This window comes from Triticum dicoccoides, chromosome 5A, assembly GCF_002162155.2.
Source record: "Triticum dicoccoides isolate Atlit2015 ecotype Zavitan chromosome 5A, WEW_v2.0, whole genome shotgun sequence".
NCBI lineage: Eukaryota > Viridiplantae > Streptophyta > Magnoliopsida > Poales > Poaceae > Triticum > Triticum dicoccoides.
In genome coordinates, this window is record NC_041388.1 from 254,627,147 (window position 1) to 254,648,026 (window position 20,880).

The window sequence follows — 20,880 nt, forward strand, 5'->3', positions numbered from 1 at the left end:
TGCCAGGCGCGGGGCGGCGGACGATGGGTCGGGCGGGCCCGCGATGGGCTCCGCGGGCCGGCGCGGTGGAGACGGCGGCAAAGGACAGGTGGCAGCTGCGGATAGGGCGCGGGAGGCGGCGGACGCGTCCGGCCACCGGGCGGACATGTCCGGCGGCGCGGGGAGGAGTGGATCTAGGGTTCATCCGTGAAATGATCCGAAATTTCGGGGAGGGGTGCTCTTTTATAGGTAGAGGGAGCTAGGAGAGTCCAAATGAGATGCGGTTTTCGGCCACGCGATCGTGATCGAACGACCGAGATGATGGAGGAGGTTTAGGTGGGTTTTGAGCCAAATTGGAGGGGTTTTGGGCTGCAACACAAACGAGACCTTTTCGGTCCCTCGGTTAACCGTTGGAGTATCAAACGAAGTCCAAATGGTACGAAACTTGACAGGAGGTCTACCGGTAGTAAACCAAGGCCGCTTGGCAAGTCTCGGTACAATCCGGAAATGTTTACTCCACACACACGAGAAGAAGGTAGAAATGACCACTAGAGGAGATAGGAGCGCCGGAATGCAAAACAGACAACGGGGAAAAGCTCGGATGTATGAGACGAACACGTATGCAAATGAAATGCACATGATGACATGATATGCAATGCATGACACGCAAGCAATGACAAGGCAACAACAGCGAATAACTGGAGGACACCTGGCACATCGGTCTCGGGGTGTTACACTACTGGGCCTCAAACCCTAGCGAAGGGTCTCTCCACCCCCGTCCCCGTGTTCGCTCTAACCTCGCCAAAGCCGTCGCTCCTGCAGTCCTTCGGCGCCATCCAATCTCACGCCAGACTCCTGCGGTAGGAGAGGAGAGTATGTTCCTTGCAGCGACAGCGACGACCGACGAGGAGCCCTTTCTGTTTCCACCTCCTTTCTTTCATGGATGCCGTGTCTTCTTTGCCCGTCAGAGCCCAGATCTGTCTATTGTTTGTACTGGTGAGTCCATTTTGAACGCCCCCTCCCCCTCCTTTCCATCTCTTTTATGGGATGTTCAAGCGCTCATATTTCTTAGATCATCGTTCGAGAGAAGAGATGGGAAGAGATTGATTCCTGCATTAAGAATCTGTCCAAAGACACTAAGGTTTGTTTCTGTATTGAGATCTTTTCTTTAGTTATGACTGAATTTTCCCAAGAGCTCCTTTTGTAATTTATGATGTCAATATCCAAGAAATTTGAACCTGAGTTTTCATACTTTAGTAACTGAATTTCATTGATCCAAATGATAATATTGTAATCTGTACAAACTTCCTGTGATTTCTGACCCAACTCATCTCTATACAGACGTCCTGACTGGTGGTGATTCTGTTCAGGGAGAAGAAAATATACAATTCATTGTGGCACTGTTAATGCTAGCATCAGGAGGTTGTTCATGTCATCAAAATGTGCAACCAGAATGAAAGTGCAACTACACTGCAGCTTCTTCGAGGTATGCAGAGTATGTCCTCTCATACACCCTGTTCTTAATGTGTCAATTATATCCTAAAGATATGGGTTCACCAGGTACAAAGAACATCTTAGTGGTATTTCAAAAAAAAAGTTCAACTTATTAGTGTTAGCTTCCTATGTTATTCTCCATGGAACCCTCTCCTTAATTAAGACAGGGTATCCTTAAAAAGAAATGTAAGACGAAGGAGGGTAGAGGAGATCGAGGAGGGAGGGGGCCGTTGCGAGGAGATAGTTGGAGGTCAAGCATCGGCACTGGAGACGAGGACCCGCGAGCGGGAGAGGCGACGCTGGGCTGGCCATTTCCACTGCGTCGGCAGAAGCCAGCGGAGTGAGCTCGTCAGCGTGGCATCAAACTATACAATGAAGTTAGAGTCCGGCCAGATCGTTTGCAAGGTGTGCATCCCGAAATCCATCTCCTTCTTTACTCCCTTTGATTTCAATTTCCAGCAAGAGCTTTTCGGCCAACTAGCAGCGAACTATCCGTCCAAGTCAACATGATAAACCCCCTTTCCTTCTTGAGATTGTTATATGTATTGTTTGATTATTTTTATTCACTGCGTCTGGACATGATGTTGGCAAATACAGTAGAGATCATGGGCTGAGACAATACAATAGAGATCATGTCGAGGCTGGAAATTTTGCTTTTTATAAAAGTAGGACAGTTAAAAAAACTGCTTACATTTTATTCTTCATTTATATATCAGTTAAAGAAACTTTATACATTGGTTCCTAATTTGATGCAAATAACCAAACTGAATGAACATTATTTAGCATCCAAGCACGGTGCACAGCGCACCAGATCTGAGGCGACACCGCCACCTGCAACTTGTCCTCCTTTGTCCGATTCTCCACCCTGCATCCCCCAAAACCTCATGAGATGCATTTATGTAATGATAAGAGCAATACAATGAAAGTCCCAAATTTGTATAGAAACAAACTGAAAAGGGACAACGTACTGCACCCGTAATGTTCAGGCAAGTCTCTCAAAAGAAAACAATTCAATCCTAAACTGTATATTTGGTGAAGCGGTTAATATAGACTTGAAATTACAAGTTTAGAATTCGCTTTGGACTTTCTAATTTAGAAGTATTGAAGTTTAAATTCAATAAGAATTCTGAACTGCACACACTGTAGAATGTTGTTCAAGAAAGGATTACTTACATCTAAGCAGACCACTTTGATGCAATATGGGTTGTAAATAACCTGTCAGCAACATTATCTGTTATTACCTTCTTGAAGCTAGCAACATGGTGTTCCTTTTATTGGCCCATATTTATTATTATAGCCTTTGGTTCTTCACTTGTGCCAACCGGTTTCTTATCTTCAACCTCTGCTTATTTGCATATGTCCTTAATGTTGCTTCCTTTTCCTGGAGAGGCTAGACTTCTTTTTTTTGCCACTACAACAATGTATTTTTTTTACTATGCAGTGAAATAAGGGACCGACAACTGAATATTTTTATGCCAACACACTTCTTGCTGGTGTGTCCTTTTATCAATAACATGCCTGCTTCTCAGGAGACGCAAACTGTACCCGATTAAGAATGAGAAGAACAACCTTTGCTTCTACTAGGTACTTTCATTTATTGACATTCACCTGTTTGTGTTGTTAACATTTAGTTCCATCTATCCATCAATTAGTTATTAGTTTTTGTATATTTCAATTAAGCGTTGGGGAAGAGTAGCAAATCATAAATTTGAAACATGTATCCTCGCATCTGTGACTGTCTTATAGTCCATGAATAAATAGTTACTACTTCATTGGCGCAGTATTATTTGCCGAAATCCCTTTGGGCCAATATTTGACATGTCTTTATTTCCTCCTTTCCCTTATACAATATTAAATTTTGGCCTGGGCTTATGTTTTTACTACCCCTATCAGATCATTATTTATTGTAATTTTTGTGCAATTTTCTATATCGCCTGTTCTGATTGCACTAAAACTTTCTTCTGCTAACATAATTTTTTCATGTTATGAGGTTTATCTATCCATTTTTTTGCATGTGACGATATAAATGAATTTTTTAGATAAAAGGCTGAGCTCAACATGCCTTGAAAAGGTTCGTGCATAGTTTGGAAAGCTAATTAGTTGAATGTAGTGTCCGATATTCTTAAGCATCTCCTCGGTTTTATCATTACCAATTTGAGACGATTTTCTTTGTCTCGGTTTAAGGCTATTTAGCCTTCAGTTCGTGACCAATCTCATAATTTGCTCTAAATGATAAGTTTTCACTGCTCCAGTGGTTTGGCCTGTTAGAAACAGTTGTAGTGTACTCATTTGTTGGGAGTGTGAGTGCTCATCGCGCTATGTATTGTAGAAATCTACCGGATTAGTCAACGGTATGCTGCACCGTTTGCTTCAAAACAATACTGATATATTTACTGATTATACAATTCTTCGATTTCCATTGGTCATTTTTCTCTTTGTGTTCTCAACTCTATGTGATATCTATTTTTCTTAAATTTTGTGCAGCAAATGAGTAAGAACTATTACATTGTACATGCTACTTATACCTTCATCGTTGTGTTGTGAACAAAGTTGAACTGTTTGGGCTTGTGAAAAAGGTAGAAATTACTAGATATCGTGTCATGAGATATGGCCCTTTTTAATGGCATACCATATGAAGATTCTTTTAGTCAGTAGAACTTCTATGCATGCCTTCAGCACATTACATCTTCATTCGGTGAAGGATGTCATCAAAAGTGAAGGATGGCATTGGAATTTTCTTCATTATTTAACCAAGTGAAGGATAGCATCACACAATGGTGTAGTCTAGGATAGGGATACCTACATTTTTTTATTTTTGCACAACACATTGCAATATAGTATACATGATTTTAACTTATACTTTTGATGAATTTTATCTCAAGTTCTTCAATGATAACATGTTTCCGCTTGTTGCTTAAAGCTGTTTCTCAAGCAAAAAATCTTCTATCTTTCGGTTTGTTTCCACCAATGTGTATTGTTAAATTATCTATGTTGCTATTATTTTGGAAATGAAGAGACTATATTCTTATGATATTGGTTAAAATACAATTTGCTAGACACTTCTACTTAGATGTATGGTTATTGTTGATACTAACATCTATTTTTTTTTATTAGCGGTTCAGAAAAAAACATCTATTTTTAAATTTTATTTTTGTGCCATGATATACCTGTCATTCTATTGCCATAATGGACAGGTGCGGCAACGCGCGCCATCGATGATCTAGTTATAGCTTTATGTCAGTGTGGTTCTCAGCTGATCCTGTTTTTTTTCTTGTTTACCTCGTGTTAAGGGTGGTGGAGAGAGCCTGTGTGAGGTCTAGGGTTTATATTCCACCATCGACATGGATTTGAGCTACAAGGAGGGATTACAAGAGGATCGCTCACGCAGGAGCACACACCACACACGCCACACTAGCCGTTATCCGTTCACCGCCTTCGTCCGCCTTGAAGCCGGGTATATGTAGCGAAGCGTTCTAGGCCCATTCAGGCCCAGCTAGCCAAGCCGGCAGGCAAGGCTACCTCCTGGGCCTGGTCATCTCTTCTGCTGGCTTCTGCCCCACTTTAGGATTGTTAGGAAATATGCAACTTGTATTCCCATGAGGCCATAGACCAATATATATACATGTACAGGTGTGAAACATATGCAGGAAACCCCTTATACAACGAGATAAATACAAAGGGGTACATGACTTATATTATAACTCTAACACCCCCCCCCCCTTAAACTCATGGTGGATGAACAACACTGAGTTTGGAGAGAGAAAAGCCATGTTGTGCTCTAGTCTGGGCCTTCCTCAGGAAATCCGCCAACTGTAACTCGGAAGGCACATACTAAAGAGTAATAACCTGATCTTGCACACCAGCGCGCACATAGAAAGCATCAACACCAATATGCTTGGTGAGCTCATGCTTCACAGGATCACGCACAATGCTAATAGCACCTGTACTGTCAGATAAGAGCGGAGTCGGTGTAGTGACAGAAACACCAAAATCCTGAAGTAACCACCGTAACCAAGTCACCTCTGCCGTCAAAAGAGCCATTGCTCGCAACTCAGCCTCGGCACTCGAACGGGAAACTGCAATCTGTTTCTTTGTCTTCCAGGCAATGAGAGAACCACCAAGAAAAACACAGTAAGCAGAAAGTGAACGGCGATCTGAAGGATCACTAGCCCACGTAGCATCCGAATAAGCCTGAAGTTGTAAAGAACTGGAGCGAGGAAAGAATAGACGGTGAGAGATTGTGCCCCGAAGATATCGGAGAACACGAACGAGATGACTATAGTGGACCGATGTGGGAGCGGAGACAAACTGACTCAGAATATGAACCGGATAAGAGATATCCGGACGAGTGACAGCTAGATAGACAAGACTGCCAACAAGATGACGATAACGCGTCGGGTCTGGGAGGGGATCACCATCAGTAGCACGGAGGTGAATATTGAGCTCCATAGGAGTCTCAACAATGCGTTCGTCAGTAAGAGCAGCACGAGCAAGAAGATCCTGGATATACTTTTCTTGGGATATAAAAAAGCCATCAGAGGTAGAAGAGACTTCGATCCCAAGAAAGTAGCGAAGAGGTCCAAGATCAGACATAAGAAACTGCTCACTAAGACGGGCCTTTACAAAGGCAATATACTCGGGGTCATCCCCAGTGATGACCATGTCATCAACATAGAGAAGAAGAAGAGTCCGACCATGAGGAGAAAGATGAATAAACAATGCTGGATCATGAGCACTTGCTGAAAAACCAGCAGCAGTGACCACAGAGGCAAAACGCTCAAACCAGGCATGGGGGGCTTGCTTAAGGCCATAGAGAGAGCGACGAAGACGACATACCATGCCATCAGGAACAGAATACCCAGGTGGTGGCTGCATGTACACCTCCTCACGCAGCTCACCGTTAAGAAAGCATTCTTAACATCAAGCTGAGATATAGACCAGTGGCGTGCAGAGGCAACAACAAGAAGTGTACGAACAGTGTTCATATGGGCCACAGGAGCAAAAGTCTCGTCATAATCACGACCATGCTCCTGCTGAAAACCACGAGCCACAAGACGAGCTTTGTGACGCTCAAGAGAACCATCGGAGCGAGTCTTAACCTTGTAGACCCACTTACAAGTGATGGGACGGACTCCGGGAGGAAGAGAAACAAGATCCCAGGTACCAGTGCGTTCAAGAGCAGCAATCTCCTCGGCCATCACAAACTGCCATTCAGGATGAACAACAGCCTGACGATAAGAAGTCGGCTCAAGAACAGCAGCACCAGCAGTGGGAAATCCAAAGCGGTCAACAGGCGGACGAGGACGAGAACACAAGCCATAAGTAGGCTGAGAGGAAGATGACGACACATCCACGGAGGCATCCACAGGACGTGAACGACGAGTGTAATACTGAGGAAAAGATGGAACAATAGAAGGAGGAATCGCCAAGGTAGAATCGAGGGGTGGCAACGAAGAAGTCTCCGGAGATGAAGGTGTAGAATCCGGTGACATGCTAGACGAGGAGACCGTGGAAGATGGTGGCAGCAAATCGACTAGAGGTGGAGAAGCAGAGGGAGCGGAACGAATAGGCACAGGCTCGACGGGGGTGATAGGTGAGTCAGGAAAAGTGAGGAAAGAGATATCCTCCACGGAAAAGGTCGAGGAAGATGGGCGTGGGTAGAAGGGACGAGACTCATCAAAAGTCACGTCTCGAGAGATACGCATCCGACGACCGATAGGATCCCAACAACGATAGCCCTTATGCTCATCACTGTAGCCTAAGAAGACACACTCAATAGACTGAGCGGTCAGTTTGGTGCGTTCGCGAGGGGCAAGAAGAACATAGCAAACACAACCAAACAAGCGAAGCATCGAATAATCGGGAGAACGATCAAAAAGACGCTCGAAAGGAACACCACCCTGTAGAGCAGCGAAAGGCTGGAGATTGATAAGATAGGTGGAGGTGGAGACAGCCTCGGCCCAAAAATGAGGCGGGAGAGAGGTAGAAATCAGCAATGCACGAGCCGTCTCAAGAAGATGATGGTGCTTTCGCTCAGCCACACCATTCTGAGCATGAGCACCAGGACAAGAGAATTGAGAGAGAGTTCCTTCCTCAGCAAGAACACCACGCAACATCTTAGAGATATACTCGTCAGCAGAGTCAGCACGAAAAACATGAATGGGTGAAGAGAACTAAGTATGAACCATGGCAGCAAAACGCTTATAAATAGACAACACCTCACTACGAGAAGTCATGAAATAAAGCCATGTGTAACGAGAGAATTCATCTATGAAAATAATATAGTATTTATGACCACCTTTCGAAGCGAAAGGGGCCGGACCCCATACATCAGAATGGACTAAATTGAAAGGACGCTTAGACACTGACTCACTATGTGAATATGGTAACTGAATCTGCTTGCAAGACGACAACCCTGACACTCTAAAGAGACATCTCCTGAGACATACCCCAAAAGACCTCGATGAACTAAAGACGACAACCGAGAACCACACAGATGACCAAGTCGATGATGCCACTGCTTAAAGGAACTAGTAACGGAGGCAACTGAAGTGGAGGAACTGGCGATAGTGGTGGCAGCAGAAGGAACATGAAGCCAGTCCAACTCCCAAAGATCCTGAGAATCACGGCGGCGAGGGCCAGCCCCAACCAGAGTGTGCGTGCGACGGTCCTGGACAGAACAAGAGTCAATTTCAAGGATGACGCGACAACCAAAATCAGTAAGTTGACCAGCAGAAAACAGATTCATGGTAGGTCGAGGAACATGAGCAACATCAGGAATAGAGTAAGAAGGAGTGGTAAGATTGCCTCTACTAACGACAGAAAGTGGAGTACCATCAGCAGTGAGTACATGAACAGGAGAATCCAGCGATCGAAGAGAGGACAAAGGGGAAGAATGAGAAGACATATGAAAAGAAGCTCTAGAGTCCAGAACCCATGGTGATGTACCTGACTGTGTAGAGGGTGGTTGCTCAGTGCGGGAAGCATCAGTCACAGAACCAGCAGTACCCGTCGAGGAAGAACCTGAAGCCGCGAGAAGACGCTTAAGTCTCAGAATATCCTGCTCAGTCAAAGCAATGGCGGAAGCTGTCGAGGTAGATGACGAAGTCCCTGAAGATGATGATCGCGCCTTGCGCAGGTCTTTCTTCTTCGTGTAGCACTAGGACTCAACATGACCATCATTATTGCAGTAGTCGCAATGTGGACGGGGGCGACCTGAGCCTCCAGAAGGAGTGGGCAAGAGTGGTGGAGCACTCGAGCGAGAAGGGGTTAGTGCAGCAGGTGGCATAGAAGGAGCCCGAGTAGCAAGCACAGAGGGAACCTCCAGCAAACCAGCACCACGTAAGCGAGTCTCCTCAGCATGAATCTCAAAAAGCGCCTCCATGAGAGAAATACGGCCACAAGCAAACAACTGAGCACGCCGGGGCTCAAACTCCTTACGGAGCCGAGACAGGAACTCGTAGACGCGATGAAACTCCGAATTGGCCTGGACAGCCTGGCAACAGGGGCAAGTACGACAACCAGCACTGCGGAGAGAATCAAGCTGGCGCCAGATAGCAGAACTCTGTGCATAGAAGTCATCAACAGTAGAGTCACCCTGCTGAAGAGCATGCTCCTGACGGACCACAGAAAGGTATAAGGCATCACCAGAGGGCTCATAGCGCTGACGAAGACGGGTACACATCTCAAAGACAGTAGGAAGACCCAGAAACTCAGAAGCAAACTGAGGCAGAACACTAGCAGTGAGAACAGCTGCAGCACGAGCATCATCATCAAGCCACTGGGTGTAAACAGACAGAGCACCATGATAAGTCTGAAGAGCCTCCTCATAAGCCAAAACCCTCTCATCATAAGCATGATTAGCAGCCTCATCAGCAAGCTTAGCTGCATCCTTGGCGGCCTGATTAGCATCCGTAGGAAGAACCACTGGAGTTGGCAGAGTAGGGGCCACCGGAGAAACTAGACGTGGCGGACAGCGGACCTCGCCAGAAAGAACACCCCAGAGACGGATGCCACACATGTGAATGCGCATAAAGCCAGTGAACTCGGTGTAGTTAGTACCATCGAAAATCAGCGGACAACGAGGAACAGCAACATAACCTGAGGATTGAGACATCGTCTTTCTTTTCTTTTCTTTTCTTTTTTTTCTTCTTTTTTTACCAACGGAAGGCAGACGGGCAGGAGTCTCGATCTGCAGCAACGGCGGAAGGCTCGATCAGACCGTAGACGAGCCTCGGAAGCAGAATCCTGATCTGGCCGGGAGCGAAACGAGGCAGAACAGGCCGATCCAATCGGGAGATATGGCACGGGCTGCGATCCGAGTTGGAGTAGTAGTCGGGCAAGAAAACGAGCGGGCGGGCAGCGTCGATCCCGGCTGCTTCGCAACGAGAGCCGATCCAATTGGGAGATGGGGCCGCGGGCTTCGATCCAAGTTGGAGCAGTAGTCGAGCAAGAAGCGAGCGGGCCGGCAGCGTCGATCATGGCTGATTCGCAACAAGGCGAGAGGAGACTGACTTCGCGTCGGCGGCTTCGATCTGGGAAAGAGTAGAGCGGCCGTGGGGGACCAGCAGCAGGAGCGGACGTGGGGAACCGACGGCGGAGAGAGAAGCAGCCGCGGCGTCACGGGAGGATCAATCACACGAGTTGCGGCGTGGGAAAGAATTGACCTGGCTCTAATACCATGTTAGGAAATATGCAACTTGTATTTCCATGAGACCATAGGCCGATATATATACATGTACAGGTGTGGAACATATGCAGGAAACCCCTTATACAACGAGATAAATACAAAGGGGTACATAACTTATATTATAACTCTAACAAGGATCGCTAACAATCCCACCCTCCTTAGAAACGGCTTGCCCCCAAGCCGGTGCTCGCGGAAACTTTTGCTGCAAAGTCACCTTGTCTTCCCAGGTAGCCATCTCGGCAGGAGTTGTATTCCATTTAACCAGTACTTGGACAAGAGACCCAAACCCTCGGCAAACCACTTTTTGATCCAAAATCTGCTCAGGGACTTGGAATTGATCATCAGGAGTAGGTAACTGAGGCAATACCTGGTGTTTTGGGTGTAACACCTTGCGAAGAAGCGACACATGAAACACTGGGTGTACTTTACTGCTTCCTGGCAATTCAAGCCGATAAGCTACTGCGCCAATGCGTTCCAAAATTTCAAATGGTCCATAAAACTTGAACACCAGCTTATGGTTGGCCCGAGGAGCAACGGACGACTGCAAGTAAAGTTGAAGCTTCAGGAACACACGCTCACCCACTACAAATTCACGATCACTCCGATGTTTGTCCGCTTGTGTTTTCATACGCTGTTGTGCTCACAGCAAATGCTGTCATACTGACTCCAAAATGGTTTGACAGTGTGCAACCCACTGATGTAAATCTTCAAACTAAATTGCATCTTCCGCAGCCAACCCAAACTGCCGCGGTGCATGACCATAGATGATTTCAAATGGAGTTTTCCCAGTAGCGGAGTGCCCGTTAGTGTTATACCAAAACTCACATAGAGGAATCCATTTGGCCAACCGAGAGGGATGAGCACTGACGAAGCACCGAAGAAAGCATTCGACCTGCTGATTAACTCATTTTGTCTGTCCATCAGACTGTGGATGACGAGTTGTACTCATTCTGAGAAGAACACCACATTTTTGGAACAGCTCCTTCCAAAACTTGCTGGTAAACACTTGATCCCGATCAGAAACGATCGATAGAGGCATGCCATGTAACCTATAAATTGTATTCAGAAACGCTTCAGCCACAGTTTCTGCAGTAAACGGATGGTGCAGTGGAACAAAGTGACCATACTTTGACAGTTTATCGATAACCACCAGCAGACAATTGTAACGACCGGATGTTGGCAATCCCTCGACAAAGTCCATTGTGACCATCTCCCAAGGTGTGTTTGGAACAGGCAGAGGCTGCAGTAAACCTGGGCAGGGCACTCGCTCGGGCTTCGCTTGCTGACATACTAAGCAGTGTTGTACATATTTTTTCACAAAACCCCTCATACCTTTCCAATGAAACAGCTAATGAATTATTTTGTAAGTTACTGGAAATCCAGAGTGTCCCCCAATAGGACTGTCATGAAATGCAGCAACAATCTTGGTTTGCAGTTCAGGGCAGTGGCCCACCCAAACACATTTGCCTATCTTGAGGATCCCAGCCCAAAGAGAAAACTTGTCATCAGACTTGAGAGCAGCAGCTAACTTTTGCAACAATTCAGATGCAAACGGATCAGCTTGATAACTATGCCCAATCTCTTGTAACCATGCAGGTTGAACAGAGGTGACAATATGTAACTCAGGCAGTACATCAGAATCAACATGTGGCCTTCTAGACAGAGAGTCAGCTGCACTGTTTTCAGTGCCTTTCTTGTAAGCAATGGTATACTACAAACCCAGTAACTTTGTAAGTGCTTTCTGCTGCCATTTAGTGTGTAATCTTTGCTCAGTTAGACTGGCCAAGCTGTGTTGATTAGTCCGGATAATAAACTCAGAAACCTGAAGATATTGGCGCCACTGCTCAACTGCCAACAGGATAGCCAAATACTCTTTCTCATAAACTGAAAGTGTTTGGTTTCTAGGCCCCAGTGCTTTGCTGACATAAGCCAGAGGGTGACCATCCTGCATAAGCACAGCACCCACGCCAACAACACAAGCATCTATTTCCACAACAAAAGTCTTGGAGAAATCAGGAAGAGCCAAAACTGGAGCTGATATTAGATCCTGTTTTAACAAAACAAAAGCTTGTTGCTCTACATCTGTCCAATGATATGGCACACCTTTCTTCAAAAGATTAGATAGTGGCTTGCTCAACATTCCATAATGCGAGATGAATTTTCTATAGTACCCAGCTAGCCCCAAAAATCCCCTGACTTCCTTAGCAGAAACTGGAACTGGCCATTCTTGAATAGTAGAGATCTTGGCAGGATCTGTAGCTACTCCTTCTTCACTAATAACATGCCCCAGATAACTGATTTTTGTCTGAGCAAAAGCACATTTGGAGAGTTTAACATACCACTTATGCTGCTCCAATAAGGACAACACTTGAGCTAGATGTTCCAGATGTTGGGCATAAGTTTTGTTGAATATGAGAATACCATCAAAGAAAACTACTGCACACTCTCTCAACACAGGTGACAGTGTGTCACACATTGCAAAGTTGAAAGTATTGGGCCCTCCAGTCAGACCCATAGAAACCACCAAGAATTCATAATGACCACTGTGTGTCTGAAAAGAAGTTTTATATTCTTCTCCAGGGGCCAATCTTATCTGGTGATGCCCAGCCCTCAAATCCAACTTAGAGAACCAACAAGATCATGCCAACTCATCCAAAAACTCATCAATGATTGGAATGGGAAATTTACTCTTAACTGTCAAGGTATTTAGATGTCTGTAGTCAATGACATGCCTCCAAGTTTTGTCCTTCTTTTGTACCAAAATCATAGGAGAAGAAAATGGATTGTTGCTGTGTCTGATAATACCAGAGGTCAGCATCTCCTGAACCTGCTTTTCCAGTTCATCCATAAGCACAGTAACCAGCCTGTAGGGTCTGATAGAAAATGGTTGAGCCCCAGGAATTAAGGGAATGGTATGGTCATACTTTCTCCTTGGAGGTAATCCTTTTGGTACCTGAAAAACTGAACTGAATTTTGACAACACGTGTTGAATTTCTGCAGGTAACTCAGATGGAGCTGTCTCAGTGCCAATGAGCAGTGCAGATAACTCAATCAAAGCAAAAACCTGAGGAGCTGCATCCTGTCCAAACAGTGTCACCAATTCACCATGCAGTTGAAAAGAAAGCCAATGTTCAACCCAGTCCACCTGCATAGGGCTATGACCTGCTAACCAATCCAGGCCCAGTATCCCATCATAAGAGCCAAGAGGAAAAACTTTAAAATCACTTACAAATTCATGTCCTGCACAATACCATTGCCCTTTTTGCAGTTGTTGACTAGAGGGCACCAGTGATCCATTAGCCACCTTAACCATGGGTACAGTCATAGGAACAACACCTTGCAATTTACTGGCCACAGTACAATCCACAAATGAATGTGTACTGCCCGAATCCACCAAAAATATCATTGGCTGACCCTGTAATTGCACTTTCAGTTTCATAGTTGTAATTGTAGGTGCAGAATTTTTCCCTAAAGCAGCAGCAGACAGGAAAATTGCATTGGCCTCACGAACAACTTCCTCTTCAGACTCACTGACATCAAATGGCATACTCTGAACATAATCAAGCATCTCCTGCACAACATGTAGCTACACTTCATGCTTGCAATGATGATCGCAAGCCCATCATTCTCCACAGATGAAACAAAGCCCTTTGGACTTGCGGTAAGCTCTAAGCGAAGCCCAACGGTCATCTTCAACTGTTGTTGATCGACTGGTGTCAGGTAGCTTCTTTTCATCAGTGATTCGAGCTACAGTTGGACGAATTGCTGTTGGAGCCATGGAACGCTTACTGCTGGCTGTACTGCTTCCTGTGAACATAGATTGATCACCCAGTTCTTCCGACAAAAGCGCCAGTGCATAAGCAGAGTCCAAATCGACTGGCTGCTGAATCCCAACCAACAGACGCACTGACGGTACCAGCCCTTCCATAAAACGAGTGACATAATGCACATCACTCGGGTTAGATTCATATGCGCAGTCAACTGATCATACAGTTCTGAGAAACGCTCAACATAATCCTCCACTGTACTCGTCTGTCGGATATGAAACATCTGACGGACGAGGTTCTGGTGCTTATTGCGTCCAAAATGAGACTGTAACAACCCACAAAATTCAGACCAATTAACATTAGGTGCACGACGTTGGACTGACTCTAACCAATGAGCTGTGGTTCCCTCAAATTGCGACGAAGCAAAGGAAATCCACTGGTGCTAAGGAGTATTCCAAAACCGAAAGTAATCCTCACAATGAGATTGCCACAGTTTTGGATTCGAACCATCAAATCGCGGAAGTTCAATTCTAGGACCAAAATTCACCGCATCCGGAAGGAAGGCCCGAAAATTTTCAGCAGCAAGAATCAACTGGCGCGACTGAGCTGGATCTGTGTGCATACCTCGAACTGGTGGAGGAACGTAATGGGGGCCCGAACTCCTCTACTCCAGATCAGCTCGGACTCCGTCGGATCCATGCGAACCACCGCTCGCTGGCGCTGGCGGATGTACTTGACCAGGCTCCCTTGACGAAACGGGCGTCGATGTCGTCGGGGTGGATCCTCGATCGACACCAATTTCGCCGTGCAACTCGTCGAGGTCGACGCCGATGGCGAGCTTCATGTCGTCGATACGACCAGACAGCTGATCCAGTTTACTGTCCAGCTTGGCGAAGGCGGTGACCACCTCCTTGCTGCGCTCTGTCGAGGCCTTGGCGAGGGCGGCATCGAAATCTGCACGCAGGAACTCGTAGATCGCGCGGGTCTCCGGGGAAATTTTCTCCATGGACTTTGCCCGACGGCGTGCGGCGAGACGGGTGTGGCGAGGAAGGGTGGGCGGCTCCAGGATTGAACGGCTTTGATACCAGATTGTGAGGTCTAGGGTTTATATTCCACCATCGCCATGGATTCAAGCTACAAGGAGGGATTACAAGAGGATCGCTCACGCAGGAGCACACATCACACGCCACACTAGCCGTTATTCGTTCGCCTCCTTCATCCGCCATGAAGCCGGGTATATGTAGCGAAGCGTTCTAGGCCCATTCAGGCCCAGCTAGCCGAGCCGGCAGGCGAGGCTGCCTCCTGGCCCTGGTCATCTCTTCCGCTAGCTTCTGGCCCACTTCGGGATCGCTGACAGCCTGAACTAGCTAACCCAGCAGTGCGTCACCTACCTGAACAAAATCGCCCAGCAACACATCGGTAAGCGAGCAGTGATCACCCCATCCTTGCAATTTCATCTCCCGAATATATTCATGTGTGGTTAGCAAACCAGATTCAGCAATGTCCTGTTAGTGTTGTCACATCGCGCTCTAACTGAGCCCTGAGCTCTTTGACAACAGGGGAGCGGGTGATCGTGGTCTCTCACGGCGCGGCGATAGTGGAGCTCTGCCGGCACACCGATCCCCCCGGCAGCTCGGTTCACCGGAACTTCCCCAACACCTCGCTCAACGTCTTCCATGTCTCGGGTGTCACCAGGCAGTGGGCCCTAGCGAGGTTCGGCGACGTCGGCCACCTCGATGGAAAGGGCGCTCTCGAGGATGCCTTCGACGGCAACGGGGTGTCTGCCTAAAGAAACATGCATTTTTTTCAAAAGGAGGAAGACCCCGGCCTCTACATCTGAATGATGCATGCAGTCACTTTATTAATTAATCATACAAGACTTTACAAAGAAATATAACAGTAAGTCTGAATCCACCGTATAGGCAACATCTATCGCTACTCCTATATTCAATTAATGAAGGGATGCTGATAGTCCGGGCTTAATACCACAGACCTCGCAGTCAAGCTTAACATCTAAGACCCGAGGCCCCAACCAAGCCATTTGTTGGGTATGGGGCACACACCGGTCCGGCGCGCTCTCAGAGGTCGCCGCCGCCAACTGCCACCACTCCAACTTCAGAGCTGTACCGACACATCATCCTTGCCCGGTCTAGCTGTGGTCGATGCCACCACGGCGCCCAACGCCACCACCTCCCTGCGAACGAACTGCTGAGCACGTCGCGGTCATCGCCGGTACACCTCGGCATCATGCCGCCAAGTACCACCAGCTGACACAGCTTGAAGTATCTGAAAGATCTGTCGTGCGTAGCACCTGCCGACCAGGCATGGCAAAGCGTAGCACTTGTCGGCCAGGCATGACTTGACATCTCCACCGAAGCTCCGTGCAAGATGAAGCCGCTTCACCTCCTACCTTTGACTTCCAGCACTGCTCCACAAACGATGCTCCCAAGAGAGGAACGATGCCGCAGTGCCGCCATCATCCGATCAGGAAAAACATATCCTAGGGTTTTCCCCGGATCAGCATGGGTGGGTCGACAGTAGTTACACGATGATGCCTTCATCAAGGTAACAACGCAGAACGCCGCCATCGCCTGTCGTCGGCTTGGTTTTCACCGGCAACTCTTTCTCCCCAACTCGCAGCCGGGACTAGATGTTGGATCTCGAGATCTGACCACCCCGCCTCTGGCCGGCCACCTTCCACGAAGAAGAAGATCACCACCACCGGCTGCACCATCCAGATTAGATTAGATCGGAGGTGCCGCCAAGCAGTCCACCAGGCCCTCGACGTCGCTGCCGATCCAAAGCCAGATGATGCGCCGCCTCAACATAAACCGCCCGCCGCGAGGCAGGAGTGGCCTTCGCCGCCATCGCCGCAGCCATCGGCGCCACTTCGCTAGATCGATCACGCCTCCACGCGCATAGGGGGCCCGCACCGCCCCTGAGACACAGGAGCGAGGAGAACCCCCGCCACCGCTGTCGGCCACCGGGCACAGACCAGTGGTGTCCTCCAGCGGCGGTGGGAGGAAGGGAGGGATGAGAGTCGGCCCCGGCGGCGTCTAGGGTTGGAGAACCACCCGTGTCGCCCGAACGGGGGACGACGCGGGGGTCAGGAGCCTTTCACCATTGGCCTTCTCCGACCTTCCCCTGTGCTGTTGCAAGAACGAAAGAGCCTTATGGCAATAGCATTCTTTTTTGTTCCTTCTATCGACATATTCGGTGATTCAAACCTGCAAATGTTTACTCATGAAATCGAAGCACTATACTGCCGCTGCAAAAGAGAAACAAAATTTTACCCGTTGATTTTCTAGCCGCGTTCTTCTTTTCTTCTTCCTTGTAGTACACGAATGATCGTATCACTCCGACCTTGCCGCAGAAATATTTTCAGTTGGCTGGTCTTTTGCAAGGATCGGCCGGGACCCAAGCCGTTGGATCGGATAATCGAGTGGTCAATGTTGTGGCTCTCCTTGCAACATGGCCAATGTTGCGCTTGGGAGACTGCAACATGGGACATTGCAAATAATGTTTGCAACATGACACATGTTACGCTTGTGAATAAAAGATATATTGCAACTTAATCCATGTTGTGCTTGGAGATTTGCAACATGACCCATGTTACATTGATGGTGACCGCCTTGTAGCTTGTCTACAACACCAAGCTTTAGCCTCACGTCGTTGGTGTTCCTGAATTGGCCGCGCATGTCATCTCTCTTCTTCCTCCGTCATGTCGCTATCCGGCTTGTGTGGTTTCTCCTGGCTCCAAACATCGGTCAGAGGCATGATATGTTCCAATAGTCATATTGGGCCGCAATATGCTAGGTGGTCTTCCTGCAGCTGAGCATATTGAATTCATGCTCCAGCCAGTTACTCCAAAAGTCGAAGCTGATGAAGAGAGACATGCAATATATTTCAACACTCTTTCTAATGTCTAGGCTTATTTAGTCCCTAGACGGTGGATCAATGTAGACCATGGAATCATTTAATACTGCTTTGGCAAGGTCTTGAACTCAAGACCTCTTGGTTCTAATATCATATTCGTGCTCCAACTAGTTACTCCAAAAGTCCAAACTGATGAAGAGAGGCCGACAATATATTTCAACAGAGCACTTGCCACCTTTAAGATGGAGAGAGCCCATACAATGCCTTCGGTTCTGCAACCTCCTATCATGCAACAACCAAGGGGCATTTGCCTGATTGGACTGATCATATGAATGACCATTTGAAGGACATACCATTTGGTGAATTGACGCATAGTTTGTTTGCCTAAGGATTGTGGTGGCCTTGGGGTGCTTGACCTCTAGACCTTGAATCATATTTTGCTTTTCAAGTGGCTCTGGAAACTTGATAATACTAAAGGTGTGTAACAAAAATTGTTCATAGATAAGTATCTTCATTCTCAAACCTTGTCAAGCATGGGACCTGGGTCTAGTGGCTATCATTCTGGCGGGGTCTAATGAAATTCAATAATGTGTATTTTCCAATAGTTTGTTGCGAGGTTTCTAGGCAAAAAAAATTGGGAGGGTGTTTAGATTGGCGATTCCTCTTTGGCTAACAAGCTCCCCATGTTTGTGAAAGTGCTAGTGATCGACTAGAGGGGGGTGAATAGGCGATTTTTATGGAAGTCTTCAAAACATGGAAGTTTCGAAGACAAACGATAGAAATAAACCTATTACCATACGGCGGAAGGTAGACTACACTAGCCAAACCATAGTCAAGTATTCAATGAAGTGAAAGCATAATGACTAATAGCAGCTAGGCAGTAAAGATCAGGTAGGAAGATATTGTGAAGCCAATCAGAACAAGTAGTCACTCAGTGAAGACAAAAGATAATGCAATCATACAATGACTTCACAAGAACCAACAGTAAGCAAAGGGAAGGGAAGGATGAAACCAGTGACTCGTTGAAGACAATGATTTGTTGGACCAGTTCCAATTGCTGTGACAACTGTACGTCTGGTTAGGGAGGCTGAGAGTCAACTCAGAAGACCTCGTCTTCACCTTATTCCCCTTGAGCTAACGACACCCAGTCCTCGCCCAATCACTCTGGTAAGTCTTCAAGGTAGACTTCCAAACTTTCACAGACTTCATTCACCGGCGATCCACAATGACTCTTGGATGCTCAGAACGCGACGCCTAACCGGCTGGAGGATTCACAGTCCTCAAGTGTAATAAGTCTTCAGATCACACAGACAGGAAGACTTAAGTGATGCCTAACACTCTTTGCCTCTAGGTGTTTAGGGCTTTATCCTCGCAAGGGATTCTCTCTCAAAGGCTTCGAGGTGGGTTGCTCTCAAACGACAAAAGCCGTACTCTAACTCTGAGCAGCCAACCGTTTATGGTTGTAGGGGGTGGGCTATTTATAGCCACTAGGCAACCCGACCTGATTTGTCCGAAATGACCCTGGGTCACTAAGGAACTGACACGTGTTCCAGCGGTCAGATTTCAAACACACACGGCAACTTTACTTGGGCTACAAGCAAGCTGACTTATCCAACTCTGGACAAGATTTGCTCTCATAGTCTTCACTCGAAGACATAGTGTAAGTGCATCTAGTGCCACCCCTAGTTGGTTTTGGAGTATTGACGACAAACCTAGTTGAGGGACTAATGTGTTTGTGAGAATTGCAGGATAACACAGGTAGAAGTCCGTCATTGATTCGATTTTCCTACCAGAGATGACCCCTAAAAATGTATGAAGACATTGATGTCAAAGGTGGTATATGAAGATATTCACATTGAAGACTATGACAAGAGAAGACATTGCATGAAGCCTATGGAGCTCGAAGACTTAGGTCTTTCGTAGTTCTTTTTCTTCTTTGTTGGGTCATAGGAACCACCGTACTGTTAAGTGGGGTCCAAGAGAACCAGTCAGAATGACTGAAGTGATGCTTAACCAAAACCTATGTCTTCGAGTGAAGACTATGAGAGCGAATCTTGTCCAAAGTCGGACAAGTCAGCTTTGCTTGTAGCCCAAGTAAAGTTGCCGTGTGTGTTTGAAATCTAACCGTTGGAACACGTGTTAGTTCCTTAGTGACCTAGGGTCATTTTGGACAAATCAGGTCAGGTTGCCCAGTGGCTATAAATTGCCCACCCCCTACAACCATAAACAGTTGGCTGCTTAGAGTTAGAGTATGAGTTTTGTCGTTTGAGAGCAACCCACCTCGAAGCCTTTGAGAGAGAATTCCTTGCGAGGATAAAGCCCTAACCACCCAGAGCCAAAGAGTGTTAGGCATCACTTAAGTCTTCTTGTCTGTGTGATCTGAAGACTTATTACACTTGAGGACTGTGAATCCTCCAGCCGGTTAGGTGTCGCTTTCTGAGCATCCAAGAGACATTGTGGATCGCCGGTGAACGAAGGCTGTGAAGGTTTGGGAGTCTACCTTGAAGACTTACCAGAGTGATTGGGCGAGGTCTGTGTGACCTTAGCTCAAGGGGAATACGGTGAGGACTGGGTGTCCTGAGCTGCGTGTTCAGGACTGGGTGTCTGGGACTGTGTGTCCTCAGGTTTAAATACCTAGCCGCCCTAACCAGACGTACAGTTGTCACAGCAACTGGAACTGGTCCAACAAATCATTGTCTTCAACGAGTCACTGGTTTCATCCTTCCCTTCCCTTCACTTACTTTTGGTCCTGGTAAAGTCATTGTATGATTGCACTATCTTTTGTCTTCACTGAGTGACTGCGTGTTCTGTTTGGCTTCATAATATCTTCCTACCCGATCCTTACTACATTGCTGCTATTAGTCATTGTGCTTTCACTTCATTGAATACTTGACTATGGTTTGCCTAGTGTAGTCTACCTTCCGCTGCATGGTAATAGGTTTATTTCTATCGTTTGTCTTCGAAACTTCCACATTTTGAAGACTTTCATAAAAATCGCCTATTCACCCCCCCTCTAGTCGATATAACGCACTTTCAATTGGTATCAGAGCAAGGTACTCCCTTGTTCTGTGTGAT

General features: G+C 46.9%; 1 protein-coding gene across 1 annotated transcript in view; it reads left to right on the forward strand.

Moving 5' to 3' along the window:
- The window catches only part of LOC119299402 (phosphoglycerate mutase-like protein 4), a 21,078-nt gene extending 5,360 nt beyond the window's left edge, over positions 1 to 15,718 (forward strand). The window contains exons 5-7 of the mRNA XM_037576634.1: positions 4,764 to 4,787; positions 15,297 to 15,348; positions 15,489 to 15,718. Of these exons, the coding sequence (XP_037432531.1) occupies positions 4,764 to 4,787; positions 15,297 to 15,348; positions 15,489 to 15,718 (306 nt within the window). The remainder of the gene's footprint in view (positions 1 to 4,763; positions 4,788 to 15,296; positions 15,349 to 15,488) is intronic.
- The last annotated feature ends 5,162 nt before the right edge of the window (positions 15,719 to 20,880 follow it).